General features: G+C 37.7%; 2 protein-coding genes across 2 annotated transcripts; one reads left to right on the plus strand and one right to left on the minus strand.

Moving 5' to 3' along the window:
• The first annotated feature begins 17 nt into the window (after positions 1 to 17).
• LOC131783208 (iron-sulfur cluster assembly 1 homolog, mitochondrial-like) lies at positions 18 to 6432 on the plus strand. The gene is made up of 4 exons (XM_059099938.2): positions 18 to 163; positions 1965 to 2018; positions 3540 to 3645; positions 5262 to 6432. Exons 1-4 carry the CDS (start codon positions 77 to 79, stop codon positions 5408 to 5410), a joined length of 396 nt encoding a protein of 131 aa, XP_058955921.1. The 5' UTR covers positions 18 to 76; the 3' UTR covers positions 5411 to 6432.
• Positions 6429 to 15236, minus strand: LOC131783206 (probable ATP-dependent RNA helicase DDX4). Its single transcript, XM_059099935.2, has 9 exons — positions 14868 to 15236; positions 14129 to 14795; positions 13118 to 13425; positions 11639 to 11923; positions 11036 to 11345; positions 10527 to 10626; positions 9439 to 9709; positions 8846 to 8953; positions 6429 to 8267 (listed from the first exon to the last, which is right to left on the minus strand). Exons 1-9 carry the CDS (start codon positions 14901 to 14903, stop codon positions 8145 to 8147), a joined length of 2208 nt encoding a protein of 735 aa, XP_058955918.2. The 5' UTR covers positions 14904 to 15236; the 3' UTR covers positions 6429 to 8144.
• Positions 15237 to 16049: the final 813 nt, after the last annotated feature.

Raw genomic sequence — 16049 nt, forward strand, 5'->3', positions numbered from 1 at the left:
TCTCGACCGAGGTGGTTTTTGTGACATCACAATCCGTGGCGTAGGACAACTTACAAGAAGAAGAAGAAGAGCCAACATGGCGGGCCGAACCGCTGTAGGGGCGGCGGTTAGAGCAGTCAATAAACCGAGGAAATTTGCCGCTAGAAGAGCTGCAATTACACTAGTAAGTCTAAAACATAGTGGAATATTTCTGTTACGATTGAATAGTCGTCATACGGGGCAACAGTAAGTTTACGTTACATCAAGTTGGTTGCATATCTACTAGTGGCAAATTTACGATTTGAGAGACTTCTCGCATTGGCCTCTCAACTATTTTATCACAGCTTGACTTTGTCCTATTCCAGAATTTATAAATCTACCATTCCACTTTTAATTTAATGTGTTCAATCAAACAATTTTAGTTTATCCCATTTATATACACTGAAACACGATCTTCACGATCTTATGTAATCAAAACGTCGAAGAAGTGGATATTGATTTGAAATATCTCTGTTTTTTTTTCATTTTCTTTTTTTATGATGAACTGAAGCCTTCACTCACTTTGATTGGTTATGACTCATGATTTATGGCTAAACTGACGATTAAATGACGTCACCATTAACCATATTTCGCTTTTTAAGTTTTAATCATAAAAAACAAATAGATTCAATGCTGCCTTCGGTCTGTTTTACAATTAGATTACACGTCGTTGTGCATCTGTTCAGTAATAGACCACAGATGATGTCAAAATGTGGGGATAAGTAAAGTATTATAATATTAATAGTTACATCATCCTTGCATCATCTTTCCTCTGCTAGATCTTAAGTAAGAACCCATCAAAATGAGTACCATGTAATCAGTATTATATAATAAGCTCAGCTATGCACACATTCTGATTGGTTCTCACTTATGATCTATTGGAGGACAGACATATAGTTGACATCATCATTAAAACTTTTTTTAATTCTTTATTATATAAAACAAATAGATTCCAAGTTGCCATGTGTCTGTTCTAGATCACAGAGGACGTCAAAATGTGGTATGAACATCAGTGACACAATCAGCTGTGCCTTGTTTGCCACTTTTTTGTTCTAACCTCATTTTGACATCATCTGTGATCTATTACTGAACAGATGCATGGCAACTTGGAATCTGTTTGTTAAATAGCAGAAGACAGAAGTCTATCAGTCAAGTAGACAATTTCTTTACCCTTTAACTCCCAAGATCTCATTAGCAATTCCCCTTGCTGTCTACCATACAGTTCTTGTGATGTAAATTTAGAAAATTTGGTATTGGATTAACTCGTAATCCCCTAACTGATATTTTTCTTTATTCTCATCACTTGTCTGCTTGATATTGTTTTGATATTGTAAGGAGAAATTCTGTCTTGGTAGCTCATGGGAGTTAAAGGGTTCACCCACAGGAGTGATTAACACATAACTTCTCCCCATAATGTCAATACATCATCCAGAAAATAGATAATGAGGATATGTAACTTAACAGGTAGAAGTTATCTTGATCCAGCATCAAATTCTCATCACCAGTTAACAGGGAAATTTGTAGCAGCTGGAGGTGGGGCTGAAAAATTAGATCTTGGTAGTTTAAGTGTTAATAAAAGTAATGAAACTTTTAGTCCAATTTGTTTGTAGTAAAGGCCAGGAAAATTATCCTACACCACTCTCACTATGCATCATTTGTTTTTCAGTCAACCCTTTAACCCCCAGAAGTGATTAACATGTAACTTATCCCCACAATGTCGATACATCATCCAGAAAATAGATAATGAGGATATGCAAACTTAACAGGTAGAAGTTATCTTGATCCAGCATCAAATTCTCATCACTAGTTAACAGGGAAATGTGTAGCAGCTTGAGGTGGGAATGAACAATTTGATCTTGGTAGTTTAAAGGTTACTAAAAGTAATGAAACTTTTAGTCCAATTTGTTAATCACACCACACTCACTTATGCATCATTTGTTTTTCAGACACCTGCTGCAGTACAAAAACTTAAGTCGCTGTTCACACCAGAAACAGAAAATGTAAGACATGCTTATAGTCTAGTGTCAACTTTAAAAAAATTATGTTTTTCCAAGGTACATGCTTACGCAAAAGTAAGTGAACTCAATAATTGATATCCTGCGTAAGGTTGTCAGTCATTGCAGATGAGCAAAACTGTATGCAAGAGAAAAATGAAATTTAAGAAATAAATAGGAGGAGGAAGGGAAACGCATGCAGAAGGCTGTGCTCCCAGACAACCAGAACTGTTGTCGCTGCTTGCTTGTCATTTTGATTGCACCTGCTTTTTTGCTTGCCTCCACTCACTGAGAGCATGGTACTGGCTAAATACATGTTATAGTCAATAAATAATCATTAAAATTATCCATGGCTTTGGTCCCTTGGCATTGATCAAGGAAATGTGATCCGTAGTTTCTTGGTTATAAGGAGCACAGTTTTTTAAGAAAATTATGTCTTTGGTTGGAAAGTTAGTGCTGAAATTGGAGTGCATCCTATAGCCAAGTATTTTTGCACAACAAAATCTTAAGATCACAAATTTAGCAGAGCCTACAGTTAAAAGGCAACAATAAGACACTAATCGTTGAGAGAAAAAGGAGAAAATTAGAGCTGTTTGGTCTGAGGTGTAGCGAAGATTGCGTCAAATTCAATCCCATATTGCTATGAATTAAAAAGGAATACTTCTTTTAGCAAACAAACAGAAATTTGCATACGTTCTTAACAGCAAGTGCTCGGTAACATGATATCCAAAACAGGTCCTTCGGTCGGTAGCGTTTGTGGATGCACACTTTGTTGTCATCCGCAGCTCACCAGAAAACAGGACATGTTGCCGGTTGCGCCATTTCCTCACCATGGATTCTGAAATGCCGTATTCACGGGCAATTCCACGACTGTTGTGACTGCCTCGGCTTCGGTGACGATTTTTAACTTTACTTTGAGGTCAAACGATTGACGGCGAGTGCTTAGCATATTTGTGATCGAACAAGAAGTTAAAGTGAAACTCTGACTGTTTACGATGAGAACATATCAGTTAGTTTTGTAAGCGAGTTTTAAGTCAGTCGGTTGATGTTATTAGAATGAAATCGGATCATTGAATATTTATTATTTAATTTTGTAAAGAGAAGCATAATTCTAAGGAGGAAGGCTGAAATAAACAAGGATGCGTTTTGTTTCTCCTTACAGTTGTGAAATTTTAGCCCTGGTTTTTACGTAGCTCATTAAATGTGCGACTTTTTCACTTTTATTTACGTCAGCAAAAGAGTTCACATGCCAGCTGTGTAGCGATAATCGTTCTCAGTTCTATCACATCCTTTTATTAACTCTTTAACCTTTTGGTATGTCATAGAACCGAATATTTTCACGAAATTTTCAGTTTGGGAACTTGGCTAGACTAAGTTGCGAAGTTTGGGGTGCGTCTTATAACCGAGTGCGCTTTATAACCGAGAAAGTACGGTTATTCTCAGATTCTTTAAATTTGAAGGAAATGCAGAAACGCTACCTATTACATGCTTGTAATGAATTTTAAAATGTCTTTTTTTCTTTTCCAGCCTGCTTTAAGAATTGGTGTCAAACAAAAAGGTTGTAATGGCCTCACTTATACATTGGATTATGCCAATGAAAAGGGAAAGTTTGATGAGGAGGTCAGTCAAGATGGTAAGTTTGTTTTTGGAAAACTTGAATCGTGTAAAACTCAGAAAACCATGAGCATCAGAAACATTTCTTGCATGTTGTGGCTAAAGAACAACCTAAACTAGCAAAAGTAAGCTAAATTGTAAGCAGTTCCCTCTGACGAAGGGCTAACGCTCGAAACATCACCATCTAAACCCCTAATGGTGGCCAATTTTTGTTATCAACAATAGCGTGCAAAAAAAGTCGTGTCCGATAGCTCGGGGCCAGTGGATTTTGCGATTGGGCTAGTGAATTATGTGCTTTACGTGCCCGAAGGGCAAGTGAAGAATTTCGGAGAATTAAAGTTACAGAAGTACTGTAAGACAAATGTTGTAAATTCCTAATAAATTCATGCTGACCAAAAGTAGCTCCGATGAAGTGAAATCTGTAATACATAGATTTAGCCAAGCCTAAAAGCGGAGCTCGCATTTTTTTCCCGCACGTCTCGAGGGCACAACGCCTTGCCTCGGCCAGGACTAGAACCTGGATCGTCCGACTCGGAGCCTAGTCCACTGGCCTACTGGACAAAGCCGTGGCGTTGGCGTGCTCGCGGTACAGTTGACCACGCATGTTAAAAGTAGCACCTTGTACGGTCGTACGGTAGTACATCCAAATTTTTTCGGCTTGGTGGGTTACTACTATTTTGTATAATTATGGGGCTACGCTCTGCGAGCTCCGCTATAAACAAGACTAAGTATGGCATCACATGTCAAACGAGACTTATTGTGATCTCGTGCATAAAGTAAAAGCAAATATTGAAAAAAAACATTGGAGGTAAAAGTTGCCCGTGACCAATTCTAACTAATTCAGAGAAAACTATCTGTCTTAATTTTACTTCATAATCATTTGTGAGGAACGTAAACAAAAGGTTTTGATCCTGAACTCCAGTGAAAATTTTCTCCTGATTTTAGCAAATACTGGTCACGTGCGTTTCAACATGGTAAATTCTAAACACCGATACCGTAGGTGTTTGTTGATTAAAATATATAGACCACATCGTATTGTTTTCACTTTTCACGAAAATCTTTCAGATGAAAAGTTGCCAGTAATGAAACGAACATTTTTGTTCTTTTGAAACGTAACACCTTTGGTTACTTGTAACAAGATGAACCTAAAATTTGCATAATTTTTGTTTGCAAAATTTGTTCATTGATGCGTTACTCAGCACTTGCACTAAAACTTGAAAAAATGAAGTGAATGCACAAATTTTGAATGAGAAGCAAACTGATGAAAGCTATCAAATTTTTATCCCCTCTAATACTATAAATATGACTCGAATAATGTAAGTATCTCCCTTGTCAGCTGCTTAGAAATGGGGAAATCGTGAAACTTAGCCAGGTTCACTCCCAAGATCTCGTTAGTACTTCTCCTTACTGTCTGTCACACAATTTTGAGGTTACTTTGGAGAATCTGGTATTGGACCAAATTAATAATCCCCCAATTTATATTTTCATTTATTCTCATCACTTGCTAGTATTTATGTTGTATTGGTACTGCAATGAGTAATTGTTTCTTGCTCACTCATGAGAGATTAAAGGTTAAGGCTCACAGAAGGTGGAAATTGCATTATTATCTCAGATTACCAATGTTTTTCTCAACAGGTGTAAAGATTTATATTGATTCCAGGGCACAATTATCACTGCTAGGAACAGAAATGGACTATGTAGAAGATAAGCTTGCCAGTGAATTTGTGTTCAATAATCCCAACATTAAAGGAGTTTGTGGATGTGGGGAAAGTTTTCACTTATAGAATTGCGAAATTGGAGAATTTGGTAAAGTCACCAGAAGCCATCTTGTTTTAGTACCAGCTGTTCACAATAATGTTGGAGTATTTGTCTTTTCCTGCCAAAAAAAGGAGGGCATTATCTGGTTTGAAGAATATTTGACACACTTTGAAGATGTCAGTTATAAAACTGATATTCCGAACTACCTAACTTACACTTATGTTGCTTCTGCCGTTTAGTGTTAATATGGATATTTTTTGTAACTCTGATCACCTCTCAAAAAAATTCAGTTGATACCACAAGAGGAAATTACTGCTACTTTTGAAGAGAAGAGGGTTAAAACTTAAATTTCAGCTACAGGCATGAGGCTGTCCATACACCTATACCTTTCTTAGTGATCAACTTCTGGAGACTTAAAGAAGATTTCTAAGAAAAAATAGTTTCTCTTTATTTATCAACATTACGTCTCATGTAAGTATTGTGGGCTGAATACAGACAAACTTTGGTGTAAATAATTTGAGAATACTACTGTGGAAGTTTTGTTCTTCTTTTTGTTCAAGAGGGTGGGGTGGAAACCCAAACTGTGCTAACAGACTGAGGAGGTTTCTCTACTTTTCTATGTGGATGGGTGTTGCAGTCATGCAGACAGAGGGAATTACTTACATCAATCAAACCTGAAGAGCCCATGTGAACTCAAAGTTAAAACAAAAAACTCTTAGTTTTGCATCTGATTGGCTGTGTGCTGTAGGTTTTCTGGACCAGTCACATAGTGAAGTAAAGCAAAACAAAACCAGTGAACCAAACCAAACCAGTCACTAAGTACATTTAACCCTTTCACTCCCAAGATCTGATTGTTAATTCTCTCCTTATCCTGGTAAATAAGTTATGAGAATTTAGTGTAATATCAAGATAAAAATTTCTTCCTGATAAGTTTTAGTATTCTTTTAACTGTTTGCTGGAAAATGTATGGATATAATTGGAAGAAGTTACATGTTGGTCACTTCTGAGAGACAGATGATGGCAGCAATAAACTAAATGGGTAACTAGAGTTTTAAAACATCTTTAATGAATCTATGGTTTGCTTCAAAATTATGTGCCTTTAGGCTCAAAACAATGTTATTTATGACTCAACTATAACAAATCTACAGTTTTTTAAAAGCTGAATGTAAACATGTACCACTTACTTAAAAAAAGTTTGGGTTGAAGCCCTGCAACCAATCAAATAGTGCTAACATGTCGTGAGCAGATGTAGGGCTTCAAGAGCAAGATGCTGAACAATACATCAAGTTTTAGTCATGTCCATTGACGAATCATCACATTCCATGAGCTTTGAGAGCTTGCCATTGCATTTCTCCAATCTATCTTGAAGCTTCTTGGGTTCAAGTCAATGTTAATTGTCAATTGTTTACAGCACACCACAAAAGCTGCTATTTTGTTGTGGGCAATCACAGCATTTCTTTCAATAAGTTTCACTTTTTTGTCACCAGCCCCTTGTGAGAGGACTTTCAGTTAGTAATACAGGACCTACCTCTTTGTAAAGTTGAGCACAAATAGCAAATAATTTCACCCAAAACCAAAGGCAGGAAAATGCAACAACCCAAATACTCTCCAGCATTAAAATGGTTTTTATCTGGATCAGTTCCAAGTAGAATGAAGCCCATTTGTTTGAAAGACTCCTTTATGATACCACACTACAATAACTTGGATTTCATAGGATTTAACCATTTCTCCTCACTTGGCAAATAAAATACCTGGTGATTCCAAGGGTTGATGCATTACAGGGCCATAGTTCTTGTTTTCTCACTGTCCATGGAAGTAGATGGTACAGTGTCTCCACCCCAGGAAGATCCATTCTTAGGTTCATATGGAGACACAGCTTTCAAGTAGTTTAAAAAATTATTGCTCCTTGGCTGCAATTTTAATTAGAAGCAGGCTCCAAGAAAATAGTTGGTCATTGTACATTCAATGCTACTGCATCATAGCAATTGATGAATATCAAGATGAGCACAGTGCAAAAACAATGCCCCATGACTGCACGCAAAAAAATCACTAACAGGCTACACTGCCGCCAAGTCTCTTGTAAAGCCTTGATGGCAAGTCTAGGCTGGTTTTGATCCGAATGACTAACTCATAATCATTTCTAGTTAATGACAGTTTTCCCTGCCATTAACTTCCTTGATCTAATACCCTGCATTGCAGCTGTGGCATGTTTTGTCCTGTGTGAAATCTCAGTTTTGTTTTCAGTATTCTCCTATGTAAAGTGTAGGTAGTAATCAGTCCAGACAGGTGCATCACAGACTGCAGCATGTAAAAGCTACATGTAGTCTTCTGGTGAAGTGGGTTCACTTTTCATAAAGTGACAACTCTGTTAACTATCAATGTTCCAAAACAACTGCACAACAAAAGAGATGAGTAGTTTGGAACTTAACAGAAGATGTCCAGCTCTGATGAATCCAGTGATCATATTTTTCAATTACCCTTGTTCCATCACACATGCTGGTTCACTGTGATGTAAAAAATAATTGCAGTAGTTTTTATTCCCCTCATCTTTCAGCTAAGGTATGACACCAGCTGTTGTCAATAGTATGTAACTCCAATCCATTATAGTTCAGCTCAACAACGTTAAGGTAAAGTACATGTATCCAATCCAATAAACTCTCAATAACGCTAAACTGAAACCAAGTAACCAATGTAAAAACTGTATTCATGCCACTTGATGGCATGTAACAGAACAATAGCAAATAATCCAAAGATGCAAAATCACCACTCTTCTTCCTCTGTACCACCAGCTGAAGACCAGGCAGCAGTGCCATTAATCTGGCTGGTTTGAGTATTAGCTTCCTCACTATTCCACTCTCCTCCCCAGCCATCACTGTTGCCAAACTACCACAAAGATCAAAACAAAGGTTTAAGACATTGCTAAGCTATAAAAATTAGAATTCCTAACTACTTATCTCTGTTTGCAGTGGGAAACTGCACTGAATATAAACAAGAAACTCCTAACATCTTGACGACATTATTTACCTAGAACATTCTGAGGCAAAAAAAGGTGATAAACAATTGATATAATGTAATAATAAAAATGTACATCTTGCTCTTTGCTCTTCAAATAACCATGTGTTAAAATCTCTCTTAGTGTATGATAACTCAATGAGACAAAGATTTTCAGATACTACTGCAGTTGGGGCCATTTTATTTCTTTGAAGCAGAGGTGCATCATTGAAACTAACATTGACCCCTTGCAGTATCACCCCCACAACAATCATTGAGCTCACATGAATAATAAAAATCATCACCAACTCAAGAAGCTCTTGATTGTTAAAGAAGTTCTCCTTATCAGCATCAGAGCAAATGTGCAAAGAAAAGTTTGTAGAATATGCATACTGATGTTATGGTGTAAAGGGTTCATTGTTCCACGAAGGTAAAACCATGGGAAGTTGTCAAAATTTTTTTTTATGTACCTGTTTCCTGGTGTCTCTGGATGCAAAACGACCTCCTGCTGGGCCATAACTTGTGCCTACTGCACTCTCTGCAATCTCCTCTAACCATTCTGGCACTTCTTGTGAAGCCTACAAAGTACACATGCAAGTCAGAAGAAATGATAACTCTTCAGGGCAACTCAGGCCATAACATAGAATTACTTTACATCAATTTGGATTCGAGATGCTTACAACAGAATAGCTTGGAGTACAACACTGTACCCACTAAAACATTAATTAAGATGATAATTTCATAATTTTGGGTAAAAAAAATGGTGCCTTGATAAAGGTTTGCCTTAAGGTAAGCAGATGACTTACAAAAGACCGACTTCCACTGGATGATAAAAAACAATTTGCACTCTAAGTGGCCAGATAACCAAAGATATGTTCTGGATGGTAAATTTATGCTGTTTAGCAATTGGGTGGATGTATTATCATAAAATTTGTTTTTAACAGAACTACTAAATTTCAAGTCCTACTCGACATACATGAAGTGAAACAACTTACTAATATTGCAAATAAACAAAACACGACAAAAAAAAATCATGAAACATGAAGAAGAAGACTGTACTTACGTCAGACAGAATTTTCACAAGCGCCCTGGCAATCTTATCGTCTTTTCCTTTCTGGAAGAAAGTTGTAGCCTTTCCTTCATGCCCAATACGTCCTGTTCTACCAATTCTATGTACAAACTCCTCAATCTCATTTGGCAAGTCATAGTTGACAACATGCCTGACATCATCTATGTCCAAGCCACGGGCAGCAACATTTGTGGCAATAAGAACTGGACAGCGGCCTAGCCTGAAGTCCCTTAAAGCTTCCTCTCTTTCCTGCTGAAGGCGATCACTGAAAACAAAACAAACTGCCTTCTAACATTTTTTTCACTTTTTGAACACTGTACATAGAAATTCACAATCAGTACTGCAGATCCAGTTTAGAAAGTTTCTGGAAAACCTGGGAACATAGCTTTTGATAAATTTAATTTTTTCTTAGAAGCCCCATGTAGTTTGGACTATGAAGACAATTTCTCTCCTTAATCCTTGGTTTGGGTGAAAATCATCTATCTCTACTACCTCGCATAAATTCTAAAGCAAGAGTTGAAAAGCATAGCAGCTGTGACATGCTTTAGCCTTTGGAAAGAATTAAACAGAGTTGCATTGATCTAGACTTTAAACCAAAACAACTTTTTCAAAAGGCAGCTTCCCTTTTGGTTGTATGGCCAGATGAAGAGTACAACAATCCTTGAGCTCCAATCCTGGGTTTAAGAAACTGTTGATAAAAATACCATATTGCCCACATTTGGTGGAGAGCACATCAAGTAACTATTTCTGTTTCAACATTTTTTGAACTCCCATAGAGGAAAGCAAAGAAACTGGCCATAAAATTCAACACAAATGACAACATGCACTAGTTTGCAGATTGTTTACTGCACATTTCATGGTGGCACTGTGACCAAATTCAAGATAGACTCTTTAAAATTAAAAAAGAATCTTTCTTCAAAAAATCTGATGCATTCATCAAGTTTCATTTTCAGTCCGTAAACTAAAAACAGCATTTTACTAAAGGTAGATAATGATGTAAAGTGTGATACAAAAGCCTTAAGTACCATCCCAGTTGTTTTTGTGGTGGAGTATTCTACATTATCAACTGATTTCCAACTTACCCATGGATACTTGTAGTAGGAAATCCTTCTTGCGACAACAAGCTTGCAAGAAAGTCTGCTCCACGCTTTGATTCCACAAACACAAGGGTCCTATCAGTACCTGGCAATAGGACATAAATTGTGGTTACCAGAATGATGGCAACTTTCACAATGCTCCAAGCCATGACCAGTCTGTGGTCATGTCAGGCTGAAAAGATATAGGTGATCTGCATTTGGCAGTCACGTTGCAAGCTGTTACATGTTCCTTACATAATGTTTATCATCCAGAGTTGAGTGAGAGAGACAGTGCATATCACTAATAAGACTTGCTTATTTTCTTTGCCACATTTCTTACTTCCACAAACTCCATGTGGTTAACAGTTAGGTGAATCATGCAATATTTTTCACAGTCTTTCAAGTCAGTGCAAATGAGACTTTTTGAATGATTAACACTCTTAACCCTTCACTACTGCCAAAAAAAAATAATAAAGTAGAATAGAGTATCCATCGTTTCGATTTTGCATCTTTACCTGAGCAGCTGAGTAATTCAGTCAACTTTTCTCGTTTCTGATTTTCTGGCACATCCAAGATTGTCTGCTGAATGTCTGATGTTGTACCACCAACCCTTCCTACTGTCAAGAACAAGTAATCATTGAGGAAGTCACCAGCCAGGCGTTGAATTTCCTCAGGGAAAGTTGCACTGAACATGAGAGTCTGTCTCTCTGTCTTTTCAGGCATTCCCAGTGTCTCCACAATTTTCCGAATGTCTGCCTCAAATCCCATGTCAAGCATTCTGTCTGCTTCATCCAAAATCAGATACTGAACCTTCTCAAGGGAAACCTAGTACCCAAACACAAACAACCAAATACATCAAATTATGTTATGCATCATGAGAAATTTATCATGAGGTGTCTTTAGTAATCAAGACTGCACTAGTTCTGCTTTACTTCTCCTGTAATGACAGGCATCCCCTTTGCGTTTTAACCAGGATCCTCAAACCCTGCCTATATTTCCCACTCCTCATTCCTTAAATACACCTATATGCAAGCAAAATAAGGATAAATGATTCAAATGTTTCATTACAATTTATTACATTTTTTTTTCAATAATCAGGTCATCACATGTTCTCTCACCTGTCCTTGTTCGACAAAATGCTTGAGTCGCCCGGGCGTAGCGACTAGAAAGTTACAACCACGTTGAACTTGTCGCAAATGATGTGAAACACTGACCCCTCCATAAATACACACTGCCTTTAGCATAGTTCCCAATGAAAACTTTCGAGCTTCATTAAAAATTTGACTAGCCAGTTCTCTTGTGGGAGAAATACAAAGACCTTGTGGAGTTTGAATGCCTGACAGCTCACTGCTGGCCAATCCACTGTTCAGTATACCAGACATAGCAGGTAGGAGAAAAGCTGCCTATAATTGAACAAAAATGCTTAAGTTTTACTCTCATATCATTCAATTAACAGGATGACAGTAATAACAGCTGATGCATTGAAGTACATAAGCCTGACAACAGCATGGCCATATTTTGACTTTTTTTTTCCTCTTCACCCATATTATGATAGATTTTTAAGAGTTACAACTGTAGGAGTTCATTGGAAGGAATATACACAAGAAAAAAAGAAAATACAATGCTGCAGAATTTCCTATCATGCAAGGGAAATCATTTGATAACAACCAGCAATATAAAAAAAGACATATCCATAGGATGACTAATTCAAGTATAAATTGGGACAACTTAAGTTTAACATAAACCACCCAAGAATTTTTAAGCCAAGTTTTTCAAGATGCATTAGCCATCATCAGCACCAAGTGTTCACAGTGCAATGGTTCATCATAATATAATAATAATAATAATAATAATACACAGTATTTATAGAGCGCTAATTCCCAATGGTCCAAAAGCGCTTTACATAATAAAAATAACAAAATCCTAAACCTACAAACTACATGGTCATTCTATAAAAATTCCCAATGGTCCAAAAGCGCTTTACATAATAAAAATAAGAACAAAATCCTAAACCTACAAAACTACAAAACTACATTGTCATCCTATAAAAACATCATCATTCTATACAACATCATAACCAATTTTAAAAAGCTGCGTCTTGAGCTTAGATTTAAAAGAAGAAAGGGAATTACAAGATCTAAGTTCGAATGGAAGTGCATTCCAAACAGAAGGTGCGGCAATAGTAAAAGACCGGCCACCATAAGTTTTAAGATTAAATTAAGATGTAGAAAGTAAAAATTGATTGGAGGATCTAAGAAGTCTACCAGGTGTATAAGGCTCGATGAGATCAGTGATATAGCTAGGTGCAGCACCATGAAGCGCCTTAAATGTAATTACTGCAATTTTGAAAGTTATTCTTTGTTCAATTGGTAGCCAATGAAGTTGAATAAGCAACGGCATAACATCCCCCAAGTTTGACAACAATAAAGCTTTCTTGGTGAAACTAAAGGCGTTTATCTCCAAGGAAGGTCACATCATGTGCTTTCCAATCCTATTGAAAATGTATTAGGAATAGAGTGGAGGAAATGCATCCTGACATTTGCTATTTGTACTGATACGGATGAATATGCTGATGTTTGTTAAAGGATCATGTTTACCGTCTTTCCGGATCCTGTTTGAGCACAAGCCATGACATCTCTTCCTGCAAGGATTGTGGGTATAGCATACTTTTGCACAGGGGTGGGCTTAGTGTACTTTGCTTTTTGGACATTTAATAACAAAGATTCTCTCAGATTAGCTTCCTGAAAGCTTTGAATTGGTGTTATGGTCTCTTTTCCTTTTCCTGTAACCTCAACTGGGATCTCATCGTACTTGTCAAAGTTGATGCCTCTCTCAATGGAACGGAACATCTCCTCCTCCTTCTCAGATGGATCTGGGGGAACATATGTCACAGGACCTGGTTTGTCTGTTAAAAAACATAATAGCATCATTTTAAAACAAATGGAAAAAACAAACCTCTAGTTTTTGTTGCTTGGGAGAGAAAAGATAACTTTTAAACAAATTTTTTGTAACTCATATTGAGAAAAGATACCCAAAGCAACAACAAAACAATAAAAAAATCCTTTGAATACCAAATAAGTCTAATCAAACAAAAGCCCCATGGCAAAATTGATTTTTAAACATGAAATTAATAAGATCTTCCTAAATCTGAATTTTTTTAAGTTGTTACTTACATCAATCTACTTAAATTCCTTGGTCATTTACTGTCTGGCTTTACATCTGTTACTTCAAAAAAGAACTACTTCTGATTTCATCTACTATTTGGACATTAGGCTTTTTCATGAGTGACTATGTGGTCACTTAACCCTTTCACTCCCATAAGTGACAGAGACAGAAATTCTCTTTTTAATATCAATACAATATCAACCAGATAGGGGATGAGAATAAAGAAAAATGTCAATTTGGGGATAATTAGTTGATCCAATACTAAATTCTCTGACCTAACATTATGAGAATTGTATGGTTGACAATAAGGAGAAAGACAAATTTGATCTGGGAGTTAAAGTGTTAAATTGATACAACAGCAAACTTGGCAAGAAAATCATGCTTTTGGTGTACAGAGTCCTGAGCTTTTCTTTGATTTTTAGCCGTTTAAAAAATGTACTCACTTTCCTCTTGCTCTTTAGTCGGACACTCTCGAGCAAAATGCCCTTCTTCACCACAACTATGACACCCTCTTCCACCTCCACCTCCACCTCCACCACCACTTTTCCTGCTGGGGTATTCTTTTGCAAAGTGCCCTTCTTCCCCGCCAGTGTGCCATCCACCACCTCCCTTCCTATTACCACTACTGCTACCAAATCCACCTCCTCTCCCACCACCATCTTCTCCATCATCACCTCCTGAAAATCCACCCCCCCCTCCTCCTCCTCCTCCTCCAAGACCACTGCCACCAAAGCCACCACGCTTCTTTGAACCAAAGCCTCCTCCGTTTTCTCGAGGTTCATCATCAGTTCCATCATCAAAGCCACCACCACTGCGGCCAAATCCACCGGCTCTGTTACCAAATCCCCCTCCACTACTGCCAAAACCACGTGCTGCTGGCTTCTCACTGTCGCTGCCACCGCCACCACGGCCAAAGCCTCTACCTCCACCAAAAGCACCCTGGTTGCCGCTTTCGAAGCCATTTGTCAATGTACTGTCTGTATTTGCAGGGCCAAAACCTCCTCTTCCGAAGCCCTTTCGTCTGGGAGCTTCATCGACCGAATTGTCATTACTACTCCAGGTACCAAAGCCTCGTCCTTTGCTTGCCCCAAATCCACCACCAAATGAAGTCTACACAAGAAAACATATCACATCACATTCCAGTATCCAGAAAGATGTAAAGAGACACATCGTCCTACTTACTGTTGTGGAGCTGCCATCTTCCCAATCGTCTGCCATGTTGATTTCGACGATTTCAACTATGAAGACAATTTCCCGCGATTTAAAAAACTTAATATACTGATTGAAACGTTTCTGTGAATTTTTTTCAGATCAAAGACCTTTTAAAAGTGCCACGAACTAAGCTTGGCTGCTTTCTCAGACATAAAGTGAATCTACTGATGACAAATCGAAAATTTGTATGAAATCGCAAGAGCGTGAAATCTTCAGGGTTGTACACGTGAGTTCATTCGACAATGATTGGCTGATTTATTTTTTTCCGCGGAATTTTGTGATCACGTGGTTGGTGCGATAAAATTTTCGGTATTTCCGGAGACGAGAAAAAAAAAAAAACAGCTCAGGTCGAACGCCGAAGATCCCCTTAATGCGATAATTTTCGTGTTTTACTAACGAAGGAAAATTGAAAAGTAAATCTATAGCTTCAGCCGGATCACAAAGCTGGAAATAAAATAGGAACTTCGATAGTCAGAGATTGCAGCATCGCTCGAATCAGTCAGATGTCAAACATCTATTGTTTTATTTTTTGTGTTTCAATCGATTTCGCAAGTGAGGTGTGAAACCGCAAAACCAACTTCGACGTCAGTTATTTATTAAGCGAAGAACTGGGAAAGATTTTGCGACTGATTACGTATATGTTGAGGATATTTCTAGACGTAAACATGAAGGATGGAAGCTTAGGCTCTGGGTTATTTAATGTAAAGAGCGCTTCTCGACAGAAATCAAGAGAAGCGAAAGAATCTAGTGGCTAAGCTTCAGAATACCATTTACATGTCACTGAGTTAGAATAACGTTTATTGTGTTATGCCTCGATCTTCAAAGCCTCCCGGCACATGCAAATGAGGTGGACCAAAGTGGCAGGATATTCTGCAGTTGCTCCAAAAAGTTTATCGTGAAGAAATGTAAAATGGTTTCCGTGTTTACATAGCCTGATGTAAACACGCGGGAGGTTGGGAGAACACGAGATAAGCGAGATTATCGAGTGTTCTCCCAACCTCCCAAAGACCAGGCAACAGTGCCGCTATTTTGGCCGTTAGTTTGAGCATTAGCTTCCTCACTATTCCACTCTCCTCCCCAGCCATTGCTGTTGCCAAACTACCAAAAAGATCAAATCAGAGGTTTAACATTGCTCAGGTATAAAAAGAAGAA

This window comes from Pocillopora verrucosa, chromosome 12 (genome assembly GCF_036669915.1).
Source record: "Pocillopora verrucosa isolate sample1 chromosome 12, ASM3666991v2, whole genome shotgun sequence".
In the NCBI taxonomy this organism is placed as follows: Eukaryota; Metazoa; Cnidaria; class Anthozoa; order Scleractinia; family Pocilloporidae; genus Pocillopora; species Pocillopora verrucosa.

What these genes read in the sequence shown, in the direction of transcription:
- LOC131783208 (XM_059099938.2), top strand. Translation starts at nt 77, where the DNA reads ATGGCGGGCCGAACCGCTGTAGGGGCGGCGGTTAGAGCAGTCAATAAA. An exon ending in TCACACCAGAAACAGAAAAT is followed by an intron (nt 2,019 to 3,539) that starts GTAAGACATGCT and finishes TTTCTTTTCCAG; the next exon opens with CCTGCTTTAAGAATTGGTGT. An exon ending in TGAGGAGGTCAGTCAAGATG is followed by an intron (nt 3,646 to 5,261) that starts GTAAGTTTGTTT and finishes TTTTCTCAACAG; the next exon opens with GTGTAAAGATTTATATTGAT.
- LOC131783206 (XM_059099935.2), bottom strand. Translation starts at nt 14,903, where the DNA reads ATGGCAGACGATTGGGAAGATGGCAGCTCCACAACA. An exon ending in GACTAAAGAGCAAGAGGAAA is followed by an intron (nt 13,426 to 14,128) that starts GTGAGTACATTT and finishes GTTTTTTAACAG; the next exon opens with ACAAACCAGGTCCTGTGACA. An exon ending in AAACAGGATCCGGAAAGACG is followed by an intron (nt 11,924 to 13,117) that starts GTAAACATGATC and finishes GTTCAATTATAG; the next exon opens with GCAGCTTTTCTCCTACCTGC.